The 19,179-nt window shown below is 39.8% G+C and overlaps 1 protein-coding gene across 1 annotated transcript; it reads right to left on the reverse strand.

The window, feature by feature from the left end:
* Nucleotides 1–3: 3 nt before the first annotated feature.
* Nucleotides 4–3,155, reverse strand: enam (enamelin). The gene is made up of 8 exons (XM_086082070.1): nucleotides 3,048–3,155; nucleotides 2,918–2,976; nucleotides 2,814–2,837; nucleotides 2,593–2,658; nucleotides 2,450–2,521; nucleotides 618–644; nucleotides 444–536; nucleotides 4–279 (listed from the first exon to the last, which is right to left on the reverse strand). The coding sequence occupies exons 2-8, from the start codon at nucleotides 2,969–2,971 to the stop codon at nucleotides 4–6; spliced, it is 612 nt and encodes a 203-aa protein (XP_085938196.1). The 5' UTR covers nucleotides 2,972–2,976; nucleotides 3,048–3,155.
* Between the last annotated feature and the right edge of the window lie 16,024 nt (nucleotides 3,156–19,179).

Consider the following 19,179-nt stretch of genomic DNA (forward strand, 5'->3'; position numbering starts at 1 on the left):
TAATTACTCTACAGCAGTGCCGGCAACTTTTTCGACTGCCGCGTCAGCAGCTTCAGGGGCTTTTGGGGCAGCATCCACAGCTGGCATATCAACTGCTGCAGTCTCTGCAGGGGCATCAACCACTGCTGGCACATCAGCAGGCGTTGCGGGGTCTGCTGCAGGTGCTTCAGCCTCGACCGCAGTCGTCTCTTCGGCCTCTTCTGTTTCATCTTCCTCTTCTGTCTCGTCAGAGTTCATACGGGCAACAGGAGCAGCAGCTTTTGAGGCAGGTTGGCTATCCTGTGTTCCAGAAAATTTCAAATATTTTAGCATCTGAATCACACGCCTTGTTTTAAAGGCTTTTTCACGATTGGCAAATGTTTTAAGCATTTATCTTTTGTAAGAGGAAGTGCACACAATAACGATCATTTAATATTCTGCTAAATGTCAAGCTAGAATGTCACCTCATCTTCTTCTGATGCATCTCCAGCCGGCTCTGCAGCAGCAGGAAGAGGAGGAGCCGCAGTGGCTGCCTGAGCTGGTGCAACATCCACCTGCTTAAGAAGAAAGGAACATTATTTAACATGGGTGTCTCCATTTAGAAAAAAGAAAAGTTGCATTGAATGCAGCTCACTTACCTCAGGTGCAGCCTCAGCCGGCTCAGCCTGCAAGGACAAAAATATTTTTATGAATACACAATGATTTCACAAATAATAGCTTAGTGGTAGAGTGTCTGCCCTGAGACTGGGAGGTTGTGGGTACAATCCCTGGCCGGATCATACCAAAGACTATAAAAATGGGACCCATTGCCGCCCCGCTTGACACTCAGCATTAAGGGTTGCAATTGTGAGGTTAGATCTAGTGATGGGAAAATGAAGCTTCATGAAGCACTTGTAATATTTGTTGACTCCCCTAGATGGTGCTCTTTGTTTAAATATAAAGGCTAGTGCAAAGGAAATTGATTACATTTCCACTGCATCTTTCAACCAAGAGTGGCATCTAGAGGAGTCAAAAAATATTACAAGTGCTTCATGAAGCTTCATTTTCCCATCACTAGTTAGATCACCAAATGATTCTCAAGCGCGGCCCCTGCTGCTGCTCACCGCTCCCTCAGGGGATGGGTCAAATGCGGAGAACGAATTTAACTCTGTACTATAGATTACTACTAACAGTGAACTGAGGTAATTACATTAAAGTGTTGTGGGTTTGTTTTTTTTGAGTGAATGCCATTATCAGAGCTGCCAACCTATATGAATTTGTCTGAATTTCCATATTTTTCCAAATATTTCCAAGAACTTACATTACCAATTATTGCAGTATATTATGTATTAGGTTAACAGTAATTCTGGTCAATTGCACAACATAATCATTACTCTATGACCAATTTGCTATTGTACCGTATTTATATCATCAATCTTGTAATGACGAATGCAGTTGTAGCCTCAAGTAAATACAGTAAATATAATTTCAACGTGACATCATCAAACATATGTTTCTATGGATGGATGCTGAAAGCAGGGCGATATGGTGACTTTCAATGTGAACGCACCATTTTTGTTTGTTTTTACAACATTTTATGAGTTTATTTCATCAAATTCATTAATGACATTTGTACTGTCCAGCGACCAATGCGTCTTGGTGGCCCGTACTGGCCCCAGGGACCTCTGTTAACGTTGATAGTGTTCAAGGGCGTAAAGAATTAGTGTTCAGTGATGTCCACAGAGGTGGGCGTATCAATAAATTTTGAGTGTTCGTCATTCATCAATCATCCACAGTCGTCAACGTCATCATCAATATTTCAAGTCAAACCGCATTGTAATCATCGGCGAAATGGGCAACAATCCATGTTTCCGTATTTTGTCATTAAAATGGAATGCCCACGTCCATTAGTACTGACCCGATTGATGATTACATTGGCCAACAAAAACGACACTTTGGGCAATGCTTAGTCTGTCAATTTTTCGAACAAAATGGGCATCCCTCATTGGACGGATTGACGGCCCTTCTGTCAATGTTGACAGAATGCCAACCTCTGGTTTTCTGTAATTAAATACAGACGATCCGTAACATTTCACAGCTTTGCGTTATTGGAGGAAATGCGGTTGTTTTGAAGGTCTTTATAGATTATCAGTCATCCAAGTCATGGTAATTCACAAAAGTTAATCACAGCAACTGAACCCTTTAATTCAAAAGGATTCTTCAGTCCCAAAGGAAGTTTTAGCTATCACTTATCATGTGCTTACAAAAAACTCTCCTTAAATAATGTGTCTGCCAAGTTTGCCACCTCAGAACAGCAAAAACTCTCACATGACCACTCTAGTGGGAAATCCCCTCCGAGAGATAAATTGAGACACCGAAAAATTTTAACTGATGAAGCTTTTTAAATCAAAGGTGCATCCGTATGCAACAAGCTAGATGAGTTCAGTTCCCTTGATTCCACTTCTGTGGATTAGGTTGTTTGGAATCTTACTGGAGGAGCTTCACCAGCATCACCTGCTCCAGTCGTTTCAGCTGGAGGAAGAAAAGGGTTTGCCACCATCCCCTGAAAAGTAAAACCAAAAGTCAGCAAACAGATTTATATATATTTTTTGTATTCAAATGAACCTTTCAAACCTGCTGCTGGTACAGCCTGTACATCTCCATCAACCTCAGGGCCTCATTGGCATGCGCCGCGATCTGCTGGAGAAATACCAGACATCTCCAGACTCGCAAGTGCAATAGAGGCAATTACCACTGCTGTTTCATACATCCATCATCCCGTGATGTTCAATGGCCTGACATAAATACCTGTCTCCATAAATACGACATACGGATTTGACAGAAGACCGACTTACCTCATTGTCTTGACTCTCCAAAACCTACAGGAGATGAACACGGGCGATTAATAAATGGTTTCACATCGTCGTGAGCACGTCTTTCAAATCGAAGACAGACTTACGGGAGCAGCCGAGCAAGCGACAAATAGGCACATCATGATAACAGCTCGCTCCATCTGGACTGTAGATAAGACATATAACACTGTTGTTGTTATTGTTGCTGTTATTTTTAAGTCTTATTTAAAGTCTCACCTTCTTTCTGGGGTGGAGAATGTGAAGATGATGTGTCTCTGGAAGGGTGGAAAGTACCTGCTTTCTCACATGGAGACCATTTATATACAGCACCTGCACGGGCTATGATAGCCAATCAAATCCCACCGAGCGCAAAGAAGAATGTGTTTGAAGACATAAATATACTTGGAAAAAACGTGGAGAAAAAAAGGGTGCGTTGGGTCAAGGTTCTTCTTATCTTTAATTACACGCTGTGTAAGGAACACTCACACGCACATAATTATGGATGCATGATTAGATCAAGTCAGGCAAATGAGTAAGAGGAGATGTTTTGGTTGATTTAGCGCATCCAAAAGTGTGCAAGTGGGACAAACATATTGCAGGACATGACTGGAGGGAGTGACGCCTGTGCCCTTAAAAATGTGAGAGGTCTTGTTGTGACAAGCGTTTGTCCCCGGGGGGGATCATCACATTGAAGCCATCATCTTGCCTTTCTTGGTATCTTGCACTTGCAATTGCATTCCACGGTGTCAGTGTGTGTCATTATGATGAACGGTGGCTCCACATTGAAGTAGTTTTCCAGGTAATGTCAGTAGTTGTCTCCATGGTGATTGTTTATATTTTGGTCAAAATATTTTATGCAGCAAAGTCACAGGAGAAGGTTCTTGGTATGTCCATGCGTAAAGGTAACCTGCACAGAGTGGATGGCATAAAAAGCGAGGGATGCAGTATATTTACAGTACAGCTTAAGCCATCATTCAATGTTTTTAAAAGCAACAAAAGCCCTGAGGTCACACTAATAGTGCAGATATTTCTTCCTAACATTGAAAGTCAATTAGCGATATATTGTATTAGTAGGAGGATCTAAGTACAGAGCCAACACAAAAAAAAAGGATCTTTACAATAAATAATGTTTTTTATAGAGTAAAGATTAAAATGCACAAGTAATGTGTATAAATGAGCCTGTATTGTAATTTTTGCAATTCATTTTGGGATTCATTTAATGGATGGATGGAGACGATAATTATGGAAACTAAAACCAAAACCAAATTGCCATGATTTTCTTGTTTTTCTTCTTCTTTGTCATCTTCGTCTTCTTCTTCTTCTAAAGCAGATGAACAAAAAGCAACTTTTGCCATAAGTATGGAAGTAGAGAACTGTAGTCATGACAACTTGGTTTTGGTTTCCACAAAAAGACTTATAAGGCGTGGGGTCAAGGTTCCACCAGGTTGATTCTGGTTAAAGCTGCCTAATGCAGAAAATTTAATTTCAAATCATTACTGCCACGTGTGGCCGAAAAATGATACTGCACACTCCTTTACACAATGGGCACATGACGTCACATCTGCAGATAGATGGCAGATAGATCCTTGTACTGGACTCCTTTTTTTCCCCGAGCACTCTGAATAACTGAACGGCACATTTGAACAACGTTCTGAGTTTCCGTCTAAGGGAAGCAGCGTGCATATTCATATATCTCTCTCTCTCTCTCTCTCTCTCTTTACTCTCTCTCTCTTTCTCTCTCTCTCCCTCTCCTCTCTCTTTCTCTCTCTCTATCTTTCTCACTCTCTCTTTTACTCTCTCTCTCTTTTTCTCTCTCTCTCTCTTTCTCTCTCTCCTTCTCTCTCTTACTCTCTCTCTCTCTTTCTCTCTCTCCCTCTCTCTCTATCTCTCTCTCTTTCTTTCTTTCTCCCTCTCTTCCTCTCTCTCTCTCTCTCTCTCTCTCTTACTCTCTCTCTGATGCCAGTTCACAGAATGTCCTTGAACACAAAGCACCCTACAACTCATGGTGTACCACTACTGTGAGTAAATTTAAATGAGACAATGATAATCTTGATGAAAAATGGCAGCTTTCCCCCGCTCTCCACATGTTCCCTGTATATACAGTATACAGTACAGTAGTATGCAGTATACATGCAGTATACTGCATGTATGCATGAAAGGTACTTCAAGCACTTGGGGTTGGTTGTCATGGTTACAATCATAATGGGAAAAAGAAGTATGAAAAGAGGTCTCCCTTCCTCAAAAGTACAAATGTACTTGAAATGATAAAGAAAGTGTGATGGGCTAATTTTATGCTTCGATAGTTCTGTTTTTGTTTACCTTTCAAGAACGACCACCAGCAAAGTAAAACAAAAAAAGTGATTATTTTGTTTTAGAAACAAAACCCAGCCAACCCACTTTCCCACTTTTTTCATTCATTCCATCCAGGTTACACATGTTACACCGTTTTCAATCGGCTTGGAATCAAGTTGGCTGTGTTCACTCCCACAACGGCACAAACAATTAATTTTTTTACTGTACCTATCTACCAAAATTCCAAAAGGAAGAAAACTTCACCCATGCGCATGTTGCGCTAGACTTGCAAAAATAGAGCCCTAATTGTTTAAAAGGATTCCAGACAAAATATTTAGCAAAAGGTGATCAATTACTTTATTTCTTAAATAAATAAAAAAATAAAAAACTTAAGGAAAGATGTTAGCATGCAGCACATGTATTCTTTATTGTTCTACAACTTATTGACACTCGATGAAGAAAATTGGCACAGGGTTGGTGTCAAATGTGTGAATCTGAAAAAGGAAGAAAACCTCTCAAGAGAACAAATGGAAGTAACACATCACAGCAACATCTTTGTCTTGGTTCACTCACATTCGCATTTTGCTGGGGGTGGATGTCGTGAGGTGAAAATTCAAATAGTAGCACCTGTAATGGAAACAAAGCAAAAAGAAAAGAAAATAATTAGCCTTTATTCATTTAGCTCTACTGAAATGTAATTTTTAACTATTCACTATTGAATTATTATGCAAAAATGACATGTTTACCTGCTGCTGAGAGAAGTCGCACGGGGAGTACTGTGAATGGTAAAACAGAAAACGTTTTTATAAAGTTGGCTATTGTGCAGTATTCAATAACCCAGTAGGGACTTTGCTGAATATTAGTGTATATATTTACCACTTCCAGACTTCCTGCCAAGTGGCTGTGGAATAGAATACTTAATGAAACCATGAAAGGGGAATGGCTGCAAGAAACGAGAGGTAAAAAATCAACTACATTAACGATATAGGCAATGTTTAAAGCATGTTTAAACAATCTTAACTGGCATAGAAGTGTAAATGCATATTATGATGATAATGTTGACAACGTATTGTTGTTTTTGCTCTACTGTGCTGAGCAGTGATAATTCCGTCGACAAAAAAATGTCGGCAAATTTTTCGTCATGAAAAAAACTTTTCTGACGAAAATTTGACGAAAACTAAAACAACACAGTGGCAAAAAAATCACAAAATCAGATGGAATAAAACGCGGCTGGGAAAAAAGAACCGCTCAGAAACTGTTCACTGCACTTTATTTAATGTTTAAACATGTTAACATTAATTTCGCAGCTGTAAGATTAATCATAGGCAATTAGCACTTTTTTTTATTTTGGTGAAAATATTCTCAGTTCAACATGTTTCATTGAAACAAAGTTTAAGTCGACTACAACTGCTCTTTATTTCGTCACCTAAAATGACTCTTTATTTTTGTCGACTAATATTTGATTAAAATTAAAACACAATCAATGCCTGTTGCAATGCGGATGGCGCCGTGAGGTAGTCATGTGCTGGATTGCCCCACCAGCCGTGTGCTAGTCCTTTTTCTAGCAGCCGTGCCAGATGACACAGAGCAGGGGAGCCAGAGGTGAGAGGAACCAGCAGTGTGAAGGAGCCATGGGAAAGAGTAAAGAGGAATTAGCGGTGTGTGGTTCAATTAGTTCACATAATTCAGGAGTGACGCTTGAAAATCACCATTTAGAAGTGTGTTGTGAAACATACAGGTGCAGCAGAGGCAATGCTGGCCAGGCTGAGATACACAAGGACTACTTTCATTTTGGCAACGAGTCCCAATGCTACAGACGTCACCTTCAACAAAATGCAAGTGCTTCAACACAACAAAATAAAAGAAGCTTTTAAATGAATGAATGAACATTTGTCACTCACCTTCTAGAGGAAATGCGGTGAATAATGATAATGATGCACCATGCCATGTCTTTTATTGCATCATCTCGCCTGGTATTCAAACACAGTGCATCGAGGTCACGTGTAAAAAGCCAAAAACAAAACAAATGTGCAAGCTGATGACTTCTGAATTTAGGCTTTACTAAATTACCGCTGACCTCATCATACCTTAAGTCTGATTGCACACAATGCTTGATTACAATGTCTGATAGATATTATTTCTTAGATTGTGTGCAGCATTGCTGGCATCATCTGAGGTGGTTGGGGCAATTAAGCCAGTAAGACTGGAGAAAGATGAGTAAAGATTTTGTTGGAAAATCTGTTATTCATATATACTATAAAGCTCATTTAAATTCCATCCCCTGTTTATGCACAAAATATAAAGGAAATGGTCCAAGGATAATCATTTTGGTGACTAATGGGTCCTCTTCTCGTGTCGCCACAAATGTCTTTCAAAGTCGAGCCATTTAAACGGGTTTCAGCAGGTTGACCTTACCTCAGAGGTCATTTCAGAACAAAATGAAGTCAATTACGGTGACTGTTACAATGCATTAAAGTCTACTTTCTGACCTGCAATTACTGCAAATCTTCTTGATCGTCTGATTTGCCAGTAATGGATGTGAACGATCAGATTTAAAGATGAGGATGGTATATTTAGCACTTCTGTTAACTCAAACAATTGATGATAAATAATGATGTATTGATGAAGTAGCAGTAATGGACACATGAGTATTTTTATGTAAAAAAAATTTTTTTTATTGACATAACTATAATAGTTAGGTAAAAATGTGCATGAAGAGATGTCGTTTTAGTCCATACAGCTGTACATGTTGCATCATAATTATCAAAAGCAAACGGGAATAGTGATAACTTTAGCGTTAGTGTGCTTAAAAACAACAATATTGAGCCTTGAACCTATTTATGGTGGCTCACAAACATTGTGCCCTTGTGTGGGTTGGAGTGTTTGCTCTGTGATCCCCTCCGGGCCCAGTTTGCTTGCCCAGGATAAATTAAACCTGCAGTCGGACCTACATACTTAACAGTTCCTGCAGGCAGGTAGCCACCCATTTGGCCGGCTTGAGCCGCCATCTGGAGCATGGAGGAGGGCACAGATGTAGTCAGAGCTGAATGAGCGAGCATGCCCGAGAAAAATATATATCTCACGTCGAGCTCCTCTGAGCTCAGACTAGATGAAAGGGAGGGCTGCTGCGAATAAAAGTAAACATCTTGAAATCAGACAATACATCAGATGATTGACAATCTAATTTTACAGCACAAGGTTATCATTGACTGCTGGACCATGAGCACAATTTGGTGATGCTGGGGAGCCAAAGAAGGCTGATGATATACAACAAAAATGATGTACCGTTTTGTTTTTTGTTTATGCAGTTTTTTTGGTGTTGTTTTTTTTAAGAGGCAGCTACATGCTCACTTGGCTGACATGCAGCTTGTGATGAACAAGTTTCTCTTGGGATCAACCAAAGGTGTGGGAATGGACTTGGAGGTGTGTTGGCCGATGGTCTCTGGGAATAATTTATTGGACATAAAAAAGTCCAAACACCCTTGTTAATTGTCAGTTGTTATTTTTAATAGAAAGCAATATAACCAAGATAAAGCATTTTAAATCTTTTTCTACCATTAATGACCTCCAACCTGTACGACAACGATCTCCAACCATCGGTCCATGGCCCAGTATCAGCCTGCGGGACACTTTGTACCAGATCGCACATGTTGAACGCAATACAAAATGGATGGATTTCAACATTGTGCACCAGTATCTCTCTGTGCCACAGAGCCTGTAAACAATTACTGTATAAAGGGCCACCATTTTGAGTGGACTGGACATTATCTGGCGTCTGTTAATTCCGAAGTCCGTTGGTTCCTGGTCTGTTAGATTGAGGTTCCATCGTTGCCTACAGCTTTCAACTTCATGGGCAACTATACCAAATGCTAACATGTAGCAACCTACCAACTTGACATAGAAGTAAGGATGGAAATGCTAGTGTTAAGCCTTTTTACCCTTTAGGGCCACAAAGCCTCAAGCTAACTTTCAGCAAAGAGTGAGTCAAAACAAGTGCACATATAATGCATCGTAACTAGCTATATCGCTCTACTGCTATTAGCTGAGATGCTTGAACAAGTTCCACAGTACATTATGACTGTTAAAATGGTGTACCGCACGATATACGTCACCACACTTAATTCATATTCATGAGGCTAGGGAGGGGGTCAAACTCGGTGGGCCAGTCATGCTAGACGCATGTAAACAGTCTACTAGCGAGATGTCTACTGCGCTAAATCTACAAATTCTGTCCGAGAATGATATCCAACATACAAATGTTCAATTAAGGAGATGGTTAGAGTATACCTCATTTCTTTCAATTATTATATCCTTCCCGCTTTTAAACCGGTTATCTTAATTCAGAAAAGGCCCTTACAGATAAATCTTCATACATGTCACAGCTGCAACGGAAGGCAAAAAAATAAATAATCAGGCGGTAAGCAAGACAGATAAGAACAACAGTGGCAGCGCCATTTTAGCATTTTTCCTCGGTGTTGGTGTAGTGCCAAATGCCCCCCCAAAAAATAAAAACATAAAGACAATCGCTAACCTCTTCGGGACGGCGGTGGCCGGCAAGGGCAGGATTATCATCTGGCCCACAGCAAAATATTTACTACTACAAGTGGAAACTAAGTACTTTATAATGTTTTAGAGGCTGAAAGTAATAATTTTATTGCAGCTTGTCCCACAGTTGGTGACTCAGTTATCTGCGATTGAGACTTGAGTTTCCGTTATGACAGATCTGAAATTATTCCGAAAGTTGAATAAGACGATGAGTGTCTTTGAGCTGTTCTTGAATGTGTAGACAAATGAGGACTCAGTAGAATTTTTTAAATAGAACAAGTACATGATGGGTGTACTCGCTGGGAGTCCTGACACTGTAATTGTAAAACATGTCAGGATTACAAGCATCATTGTGAGAAGCTGAGGAAAATCAATAGAGTAGAGATGAGTTCCCTCTGGATCAATGCTTGCTTTCAAGGGATGTCCTCTTGGACCACTTTAGAGCAAATTCAATAAAAGTAGCGGCAGGCATATTATCTATGCATTGCTCACGGAGTGAGACAACCAATCGGGCATCATAAGACAAATTGGCACTTAAATCTCAATCACGGTGAAGCAATGAGGTGGAAAGCAAGAGAAAATCCGGTAAATACCCCCATCTGCTTGTTTTGTACCATAATATGTCTGCAGTTCAATAGACGTCGCATCAGCACCTGCGGGTGCAACTGATGTGTCATTGCCTCACGAGTGGTGTCAAAATAACGCGGGCAGCCTAACTTGTAGGTGGGATGAAATAGCAAACTGCGCCCATCTCAAAGAATACTGTTTTCACAAAACAACAGCAAGCTTTGGTGGTTTGTGGGATGTGATTTAAACTACAATTGTAGTCTGTGTATGTATGTGTGTGCGTGTGAGACTTCCTTTGTGTGCACCGAGCACGGTTCTTATCTTGCCAAAAGCTGCAGTATCCATTAAACAAATCATTCTCATGCAAAGATAACCACAATTCAATGACAGATGAATTTTGTAGACAGAATCTATAATATTATAAATGTAAGACTAGGGGGGGCAGTGTCAGTGGTAATGCAAAAATATCACTTAATATTAAAAGACCAAAACTGCTCTCTATGATGGACTCAAACGCTACAGCAAAGGAAGACTGATGTGTCAAAATTTTAACAGCTGTTCAGAGATTTCTGGAAACGCAAGAATTCAGAAAACACGTGTTGACCTCATCTGCCTACAGCACATTGCACTGGTGTCATTTCAACATGTACGGTCATGTGTTGGGGCTTGAAAAACGGCATCTCTTTGCACGTGTATTTATAAGATTGATTGTTATTTATTCAATACTCAATATTATCTCAAACTTGGCTGCAGCTAAACGTAGCGCATGGTTTAGCATGGCTGAACGTGATGCTGAGTCATGATAAATGGAATGCTGAGTGCAGAGATGGATGAAGCAAAGATTATGCTGTTAAAAGGATCAAACACGATTCCTACAGAACCCATGTTGATCCTGTACGTTTTGTGTGGGCATGCCCGACATGTTAAATATGGCAACACATTACACCATTCCAAGCTGACTGTTTTCCTAAGGCAAATCCGACACGAAAGCGAGTGGCTAGACAGCGAGTTAACGACCTTCCAAATAACCAGACTTCATTTTCCTTTTGGGCAGTTTATTTGAACAATGGCCTCTGAACATTACCCTCTTTAGGTCGTCGTAAAAAAAAAAAAAAAAAGTGTATTAGCTAACTATACACGACACACTCTCATGCTAGTAGCTAGTTACATTGCACAACAGTCTCTTGTCTCTAACAACTGTCCTAAATTAACTAAAATGAATACACAGTGTTATTTTCTTAACATCACATGTACTTATGGACAATTCTTGTACAAGGCAACAACGAAACAGGATCCAACAGTTCGCATAGCACATAAACGAGTCGGCGTTGCGTGCTGCCACATTGGAATTCTCTCTTCTCAGCAAAACAATGAACAAAGCAACCACTGGAGGGAGCTCTAAGGTTGCACAAATTCAAACGGTGAACTTCTGAAGGGCAGTCCTACTTCCTTTCCTCCGTGACCGGGCAGGGGTCACATGACTACAGGGAATGCGCAAAAAGTGTTTCCATTACACTTTTGCGAAATACTTCTATCTCGACACGTCTCAAACCACCTCATGAGAGCGTAAAAACTTATTTGCGATATTTGTGAGTTTTTTTCGAAAATCACGTGTTTCCATTACCAGCTTGCTTTTGCGCAAAACTGAGGGTAATGGAAACGCACCTAGTGTAGAACAGCTCACTCTGATACTTTTTCAAAAACCAAAAGACTTAAACATTAACTTCTTTTTTTTTAATCATACTTGGTTGCTAGGCATGCACCGAAGAAAGCAACTATTTGGATACATTAAACATTAAAAAGTAAATTTTCCATACTACATTGTACATTTCAGTGAGCATTTTTCTGCAATTTTTCAGACCATCACTTCATTTTAACATCCAACTCATGGGTGCCTTGTTGTTTAGAATATTAAAGAAAACAATGTCATCTGTTGTCACCTCGTGGGCCCTCAGTGGTCTGTGGGTTCTGCGGGCCTGCACTCTGAGTCGTGACTGGAGGTGGAGGTGGCTGTGGGGTCGAGGCCGGTGCAGGTGGCGGCCACAACTTGGGAAATAGAGGCCAGCGGTGGAACGCAGGCCACGGCCGAAAAGCCTTTACTGCCTCTCTGAACAAAACCAGTAAACCCTTCCAAGTATTCATAAAAGAGCATTTTATTGTCATCTATGTCCAGAATGTCAGTCTCACATCATGACTGTGAGACTCATCACTATCAGACTCGCCGCTGCTTTGGTGATGACACAACTGTGGGAATGTTGTATCAGCTACATTTAAAGTCAAAGAAATGCAACAAAAAAGAAGGAGGATCATACAGGGGGGGTTGTACTTACAGCGATAGACGAGTGGATCAAATAGAGGAGCAAAATAGGAAGAAACTTCATCTTAGCCTTGAAACTTTAATTCAGGCTAACAAAACTACTAAAAGAAGTTTGAAAAGTTGTTAAAAAAAAAAAAAAAAGAATGACAGCTCAACTGATTAGGTTCAGCCTTGAAGTCTGACATCCCCTGAAACTCCACGAGCATTTAAATAGCTTCAGTGGGTTTACATTATGTCGAACACACACTGCATTTCATCAGGCATGTGGTTGGCTCAAGTCAAAAGACAAATAGGCGTGATGCAATTTCATCAGCCTTTGGAATGGCACTACATAGATCTCAAAGTTGAAAGCTATAGCTCTCCAAAAGCTTGTGGAATTATTCAAATTCATTGGGATCTAATGCATCTACCGCAAAAACCCTGACTGATTGCTCTCTCTAATTGAACAAGATCTTTCTGCTAGTCAATATTAGTCTATATTCCCTTAAAAGGCATCTTGATGAAAACGTTCTCATTTCCACTGGTGCCAGAATTGGAGGTCGTTTCAGGTTAACTTTTTTTTTTTAATTCATTTATTTATTTATTACACTTTCTGCTCATATTCAAGTTGAAAAACAATGGAATGTAACTGGATTGTTTTGTTTACCACTTTTTACAAGCTATAACATTGAGCATTATAATATATTGTACACATTGTTTTGTTTTGTTAACAAAAATGGTTTCCCAAATATAGTTTTAGTTTTCGGTATTTTATTAGTTTGCATTAACCAAAATAACCTTGATTGTGACACATACTAACCACTACTTTCAGTATTTTATAATATTTTTGTATTTCTCTTCAAGGCTATTGTGCTATTGAAACACATTTGTCAATTGAATTTTGAATGGAGCAAGGAAGGTCGACTGCATATTGTTTTGTCGTCTTCCTGTAGAGTGACAAAATGAAAAACGACAAAACGACTCAACAGTGCTCTCCAGAGAATCTTCACGCTTCCAAGTACGCAATTCAACAAATGTATTATATTTCATATAAACAAGTCATATACCTAAATGCTTTTTTATCAGTTCTCCCAATTTGCAAATATTGTTGCTCGCTCATCAAAAGTGTTGGCTTCACACAAATTCTTCAGTGTAAAATAATTATGTGTATGCAGCAGGAGCGAAAGTGGGAGCGAAAGTGGAAGCGAAAGCGGCACACGCGTCGTTATAATGATGTCTCTAAAGTCGTGCAAAACTTTTGAAAGTGTCAGCATTTCACGCAAGACCTCAGCGTACCTCAAAATATCTCAAGGATTAACTCAAGGTGCTTTGCCTTTTCTTTGGGCTTTTTTTGCCGCACTTATTCCAAGCAGCACCAGAGGGTTATAAGAGACGATGCACTTCAGAAGAGATGAATAATATACACACTAGACTCCATTCTTATTTGTTTGAGTGTGTGTGTTTCATTATTTTGCGCTTTGGTTGGCAGTTAAGAAAGTTAAAATGGTAGTTTAAAAGCATTGCGTGTGCAATTAATAAAAGCTTTATGATGGTGACAGTTTGACCTTAAAATATATATTTTTTTCAATTTCCATTATTTCCGGTGACCGGCCAGAACAGATTTTGTTCAATCGTTGAGGTACCACTAAATATTTACAACAGAGCAATGATAATGTCTTGAAAAAATGTCATTCATTTCTCACTCACTTTTTTTCTTTCATTTTTACTGACTATTTCCAGAAATGCATTTATCATCAATTCAATTCATCCAGGTGTTTGTTGCAGACCTTTCTGGCGACCCACCTGGGACAGGCGAGCACAAGCTGTTCATCATCATCTACAATATGTTAGCCTGCTTGCTAAAACATAACAATTAACTTACAGACAGGTGCACAGATTATACTGCCAATTTTTTTATGATGCTGGAAATCCCAAAGCTTTCAAAGACATTTCTCTTGTTTGTTTGTATGCTTCGACTCGTGCGGTTCCATTTCTCCTTTTTGTCACTAAAATGTTTACATTCCGCTTCTCAGCTATTAAGTACCAGAACAAATGAGCATCGCTAGCTTGCGTCGGCCACATTTGTTGCCTCTGACAATGATAAAAGTGTTTCTCCACATTCTAAATAAAACAAGTATGCAAGTGTGTGGAGCCTTTGGGATGAAAACACAGATGTTGATTTCCTGCATTCGAGAGGCTCTATCATTATGCCTACTTTTGCTGGAACAACCTCTCTGATTTGAAACGTGGATGTTTTTCTCCATGAATAAAAGCTTTTCGTCAGGTTGTAATGACAGGAAGATGAATCATCGACGTTTGTAGCCTATTTTTTTCCCGAAATGTCACCTTTGGCTACTTTGTGGGCATGTGTACATGTTCATACAAAGGAGTTTGAAAGGGAACACATTTACAGTACATCCTGGGCTTTTTTTTCTTTGCATAGAAAAGTCAAACCAACGCAAAAGCTGCAAGGTTACTGTGACATTGCTGTATGTGAGCCATGCTAAATGTGAGCCGTCCAAGGTTTTGCAGAATTGTGGAATCAGGAGTCAGCCATGACTACCCCCCCCCCCACCCCACACATGCACACACTCGACAGCACTGCCATGTCAATGCCAGAAGGTAAGCAGAGCTGCAGTGTTTGAACATATTACCCTTAGCAAACAGTATTAACAGTGTTAGCTTCTAAAATCCACATACTGTAATGTTTGTTATGAGAGGTCAACCCCAACATTTTCTTGACAATATGTATCTGTATTCAGAGTGCTACGGGGCTGCCTATAACACTGTTGGAAAATGATCCATTTTTCATATTGCGCTGGTTAAGCTTAAACTCAGGTGGTCATTTAGTATGAATTATGTAAATTTGAACTGTAGTGGAACAGCCAATAGTCTCTGTTGCACTTTTTGATTTAAAAGTTGTTCTAATTTCAAAACAATTTCCCCCAAAATAAATAATCTATAGAGCACACTTTAATCTTGTTAACAATAAATAAAATGACTCATCCATTAGCAACACTTGACAGATACTAACGAGGGGGGGAAGGAAGATGTTTGCAGGGAAATAGCAACACTTAGTGGCAATTCATAGGTTTTGCAGTAAGAGCTGCGAAGATTGTCATAAATTTCTTTAAATTAATTCCCGGCTAACTTTGGTCAAGAGATGGGTTACATCCTGGACAGGTTGCCAGCTAATCGCAAGGCACTGGGAGAACGTACAAATTCCATCCTTAGCCTCTTGACGATGAGTTATAATACATCATGTTGTTATAGAAATCAATTAAATACTAAGCCCCAAACAGGACATGAAGAAAAAAATTGCCTGATGCCCTGAAGATAAGTTTCATTTTTGTATTCAGTTCTCGTCAGTAGGCAATAATACAGTTGCAGATTATCTTTATAGCTCATCGCCAGCATAAAAATGAAATTGAATTCAATTCAATTCAATCATACTATCTCTGTCTATTGCTCGAAGCCGGTGCATTGTGAACGTTATGGCTCACCTGTTTTCTTGGTTTGGTCACGTGACGTTCAAAATGCTGAAGTCTTAATACTAAAAGTCTGAAGGCACGTTGATGTCAATTTCAGTCCACAGCAGAGGGCAGTATAGTGTCAAAATGGCAGCCCCTTCAGATGGATGAAAACTGGATTAAACCAGGAACATATATTACAGCAAATAACTTTTTATGGGGGGGGGGGGGGGGGGGGTTCAGGCGCAAGTGTGCTAAGTGTAAAAACGGGTGTATCTTCATTTTCATGCTGGGGCAAGTCCAGTTTATTGTGCTTGGGAATTTGGCAGACAGCACTGCGACTGGTGGATCAATGGCATTTTATTTTACGTGCGCCCGATGCACCTGACAATTTGGTTCAAAAGTAGTAGGCTAGAGCTTAGACGAGCTAAAAGCAGGTATAAGTTGTGGTGCTAGTGATTGTAATGCGATTTTGGTGGATTTGATCAAAACGCAGGCAGAAAGATTCTTGACTTCGCCGAAGCCCAAAGAATAGATGTTAAGTTTATGTCATGTCATATTCACTAAGATTTGTTAGGCTCTTTAATTCTCTGACAAAATACAGTACTGCTACATACGGTACTGTCAATAAATTTTCAATTACAAGTTAGTTAAGAAGGTGTTGAAAGACTAAATTGCATTTGAAGTAAAAAAAATATTTAAACAATTGTAATGTTCTGATTGTTTCTGTTGAAGTATAATGAAAAAGGTGCATTATGTTTTTCACTCTGCGGTTGATTTGTCCTCACTTTAATTTAAAAAGCTTTGCTGGGCTTTCTTTGATAACACGAGACAAAGCTGCGTTTTTATTTACTGATTATTTTGAAAGTGGAGTGATGAGGATCTAGTGGAGCGAAATTAAAGCTGTGTTCTGATTCTGATCAGAAACAAATATTTCTGTGGATAGTTTAAATGTTGCAATATGGGGCAGAAAAAAATACATTTATGCCAAAAAAGTGAGTCAGCTGCTCTTAAGCCATATTTGATCGTGAAAGTAGGAAAGGATTGCTTGCAACAAATAACTCATACACATCATTTTCCTTGCATGATGTTTATTCACTCGAGTGGTGTTTGTGAAAAGAAAACACTCGCCGGTTCTCAGTGAAACGTGACGAGGTGTTTGACACAAGTGGCTTGTTGCTAGCCAACTGGAGCAAGTGTAACTGCAGTTGTAGTCGTGGTCGTCGTGGTGGCGGTTGTCGTGGTGGGCGTGGTTTGTTGGAGGAGGCTCAAAAGGTTTTGGATCAACTGCAGCAATTGGCTCTGACTCAGGGGAACCTCCAGAAAAGCAAAAAAGATTAATTTTTTTTCAAAACCTCCGAGAGCCATAATAAATGTAGGGGAAAAATGATGCACCAATCAAACAAATGTCTATTATTATATATAATTAGCACGCATTTGTTTTAGGTTTGAATATCAGCACATGCCTGTAATTGCAAATTTGGGTGAGTGGTTGTTGCCGATATTTGCCTTGGGATTGATTGACCACTAATCCAGGGAAGCTACCTTTCGACCAGCCAGGACAGACTCAAGCATATCCTTGATTCCAAAAAAGAACAGGTTTTACAGAAAATGGATGGATGGATGTCACAGTTGTGACGTTTTTATTAGTGTTGTTCCGATTTTTGGGCCCCCGCTACCAATTCCGATACACAGTTTTGCCGATGCCGATACCTAGGTGTTTTTTTATCGACATGAAAAAGCTTCAGCGCATTCAAGGATGTCTTGGCTCGGTATGCAGATGCTGCATCCAAAGTCCTATATTAGCATTGGAAATCATGGTATCGGTATGTTACTTGTTAGTACTTGCCGATGCCAATACCACTGTTTTAATGCAGTCTCGGGGCCTCTCCCGATACTGGTATCGGAACAACACTAGTTTTTATAATTACTTGGCCCATTTCTACACTACATCGTACAGTTAGCTAGCTTACAGCCAGAAAATGCCTTTTCCCTGGATAACAAAATTCACATTACAGTTCTTTGAATTCTAAGTTCTGTTATGTAAAGTCCCAAATGTTACATATTTTGTGTTATTCAGGCTACCATAGTATGTTTTAATGCAACGCATTGTGAGTATAACTAGCAGGAAGGATGAGCAGGCCTTGGCACGATGGTTTGTTAGCATCTGAAAGTGGTCCAAAGCCGGATCTATATTTAAACTTGCACACTGAGGCAAAGAGATGCTGTTAATCTTCCTTTTGTGGCCATATGCCGACAAACAGACTGCACAACAAGATGGAGGATGGGAAACTTCAGGCTGGCAGAAGAATGGGACGTTGCCAGTCTCTGTATACATTCAATTGTAGTCAAATATGAGGGACATGGTAAAACCTTATAATCCACACTTTTGTTGCCTTTTTGGATGTGCCTTGCATTGTTTTGATCTGATTTGGTTTTGTTATGTGGTGTTGTGTTTTCCTGACCTTTGTGCCTTCTTTGTCTAGTCATTATGAATGTCCCCACCTGGTCTCGTCATTCCTGCCCCTCGTGTGTATCAGTCAATCATCTCGCTCCATCTGTTTGTATCTTATTCAGGTGTGACTTGTTGTCTTGTCAGCATATTTTGATTTATTTCTGCTCAGTCGTCAGTACATGAACCTTGTCGCATGTCATGTTGCCTGGTGAGTCTATCTCACATTTCTATCTGAAGTAGTCTCATTTGGTTTGCTTTGTTGATAATAAATACTTTTTTTTAGTATAGTCATCAATGATGGGTCATTGATCAGCTATTTATGAGCAGGAGCAGCATGTCTGCTACATGAGTGCCCTGGATTAAGCATTCAAGAGGCTACCATCCAGTCGCAGGGCTACAGTGTCTGGCTTGTGGGGATGTAACGATAATGGCAATATCGTGATATCGTGATATCATGATATCGTGATATCGCGATATTAAAACTGCCACAATATATCATCGTCGTCATGTCACGATAATAAAAGCAGAACATCTTTTTAAAAAGTCAAATTGATTCCCATTTGTGCAGTTCTAGTACCCTCTGGTGGCTAGATTTTTAGTGCAGTTTAATTTGCATGTTTTGGCCCTTCTTTTAAAATCCACGCTATTGGTCAGATGAAGGGGAACGTAATATGCTTGTGAACCGAGTCAATATGTGGAGGAACTCAATGTGTGCGTGCATTAGCATTAAGTAAGTGCCTCAAT

This window comes from Leptonotus elevatus, chromosome 8, assembly GCF_054856555.1.
Source record: "Leptonotus elevatus isolate MCC_2025b chromosome 8, RoL_Lele_1.0, whole genome shotgun sequence".
Lineage (NCBI taxonomy): Eukaryota > Metazoa > Chordata > Actinopteri > Syngnathiformes > Syngnathidae > Leptonotus > Leptonotus elevatus.

Excerpts from the sequence above, each read along its gene's own strand:
- enam (XM_086082070.1), bottom strand. The coding sequence starts at position 2,971 with ATGGAGCGAGCTGTTATCATGATGTGCCTATTTGTCGCTTGCTCGGCT. Across the intron at positions 2,838-2,917 it reads TCGCTTGCTCGGCTGCTCCC|GTTTTGGAGAGTCAAGACAA; the intron begins GTAAGTCTGTCT and ends CATCTCCTGTAG. Across the intron at positions 2,522-2,592 it reads ACAGGCTGTACCAGCAGCAG|GGGATGGTGGCAAACCCTTT; the intron begins GTTTGAAAGGTT and ends TTTACTTTTCAG.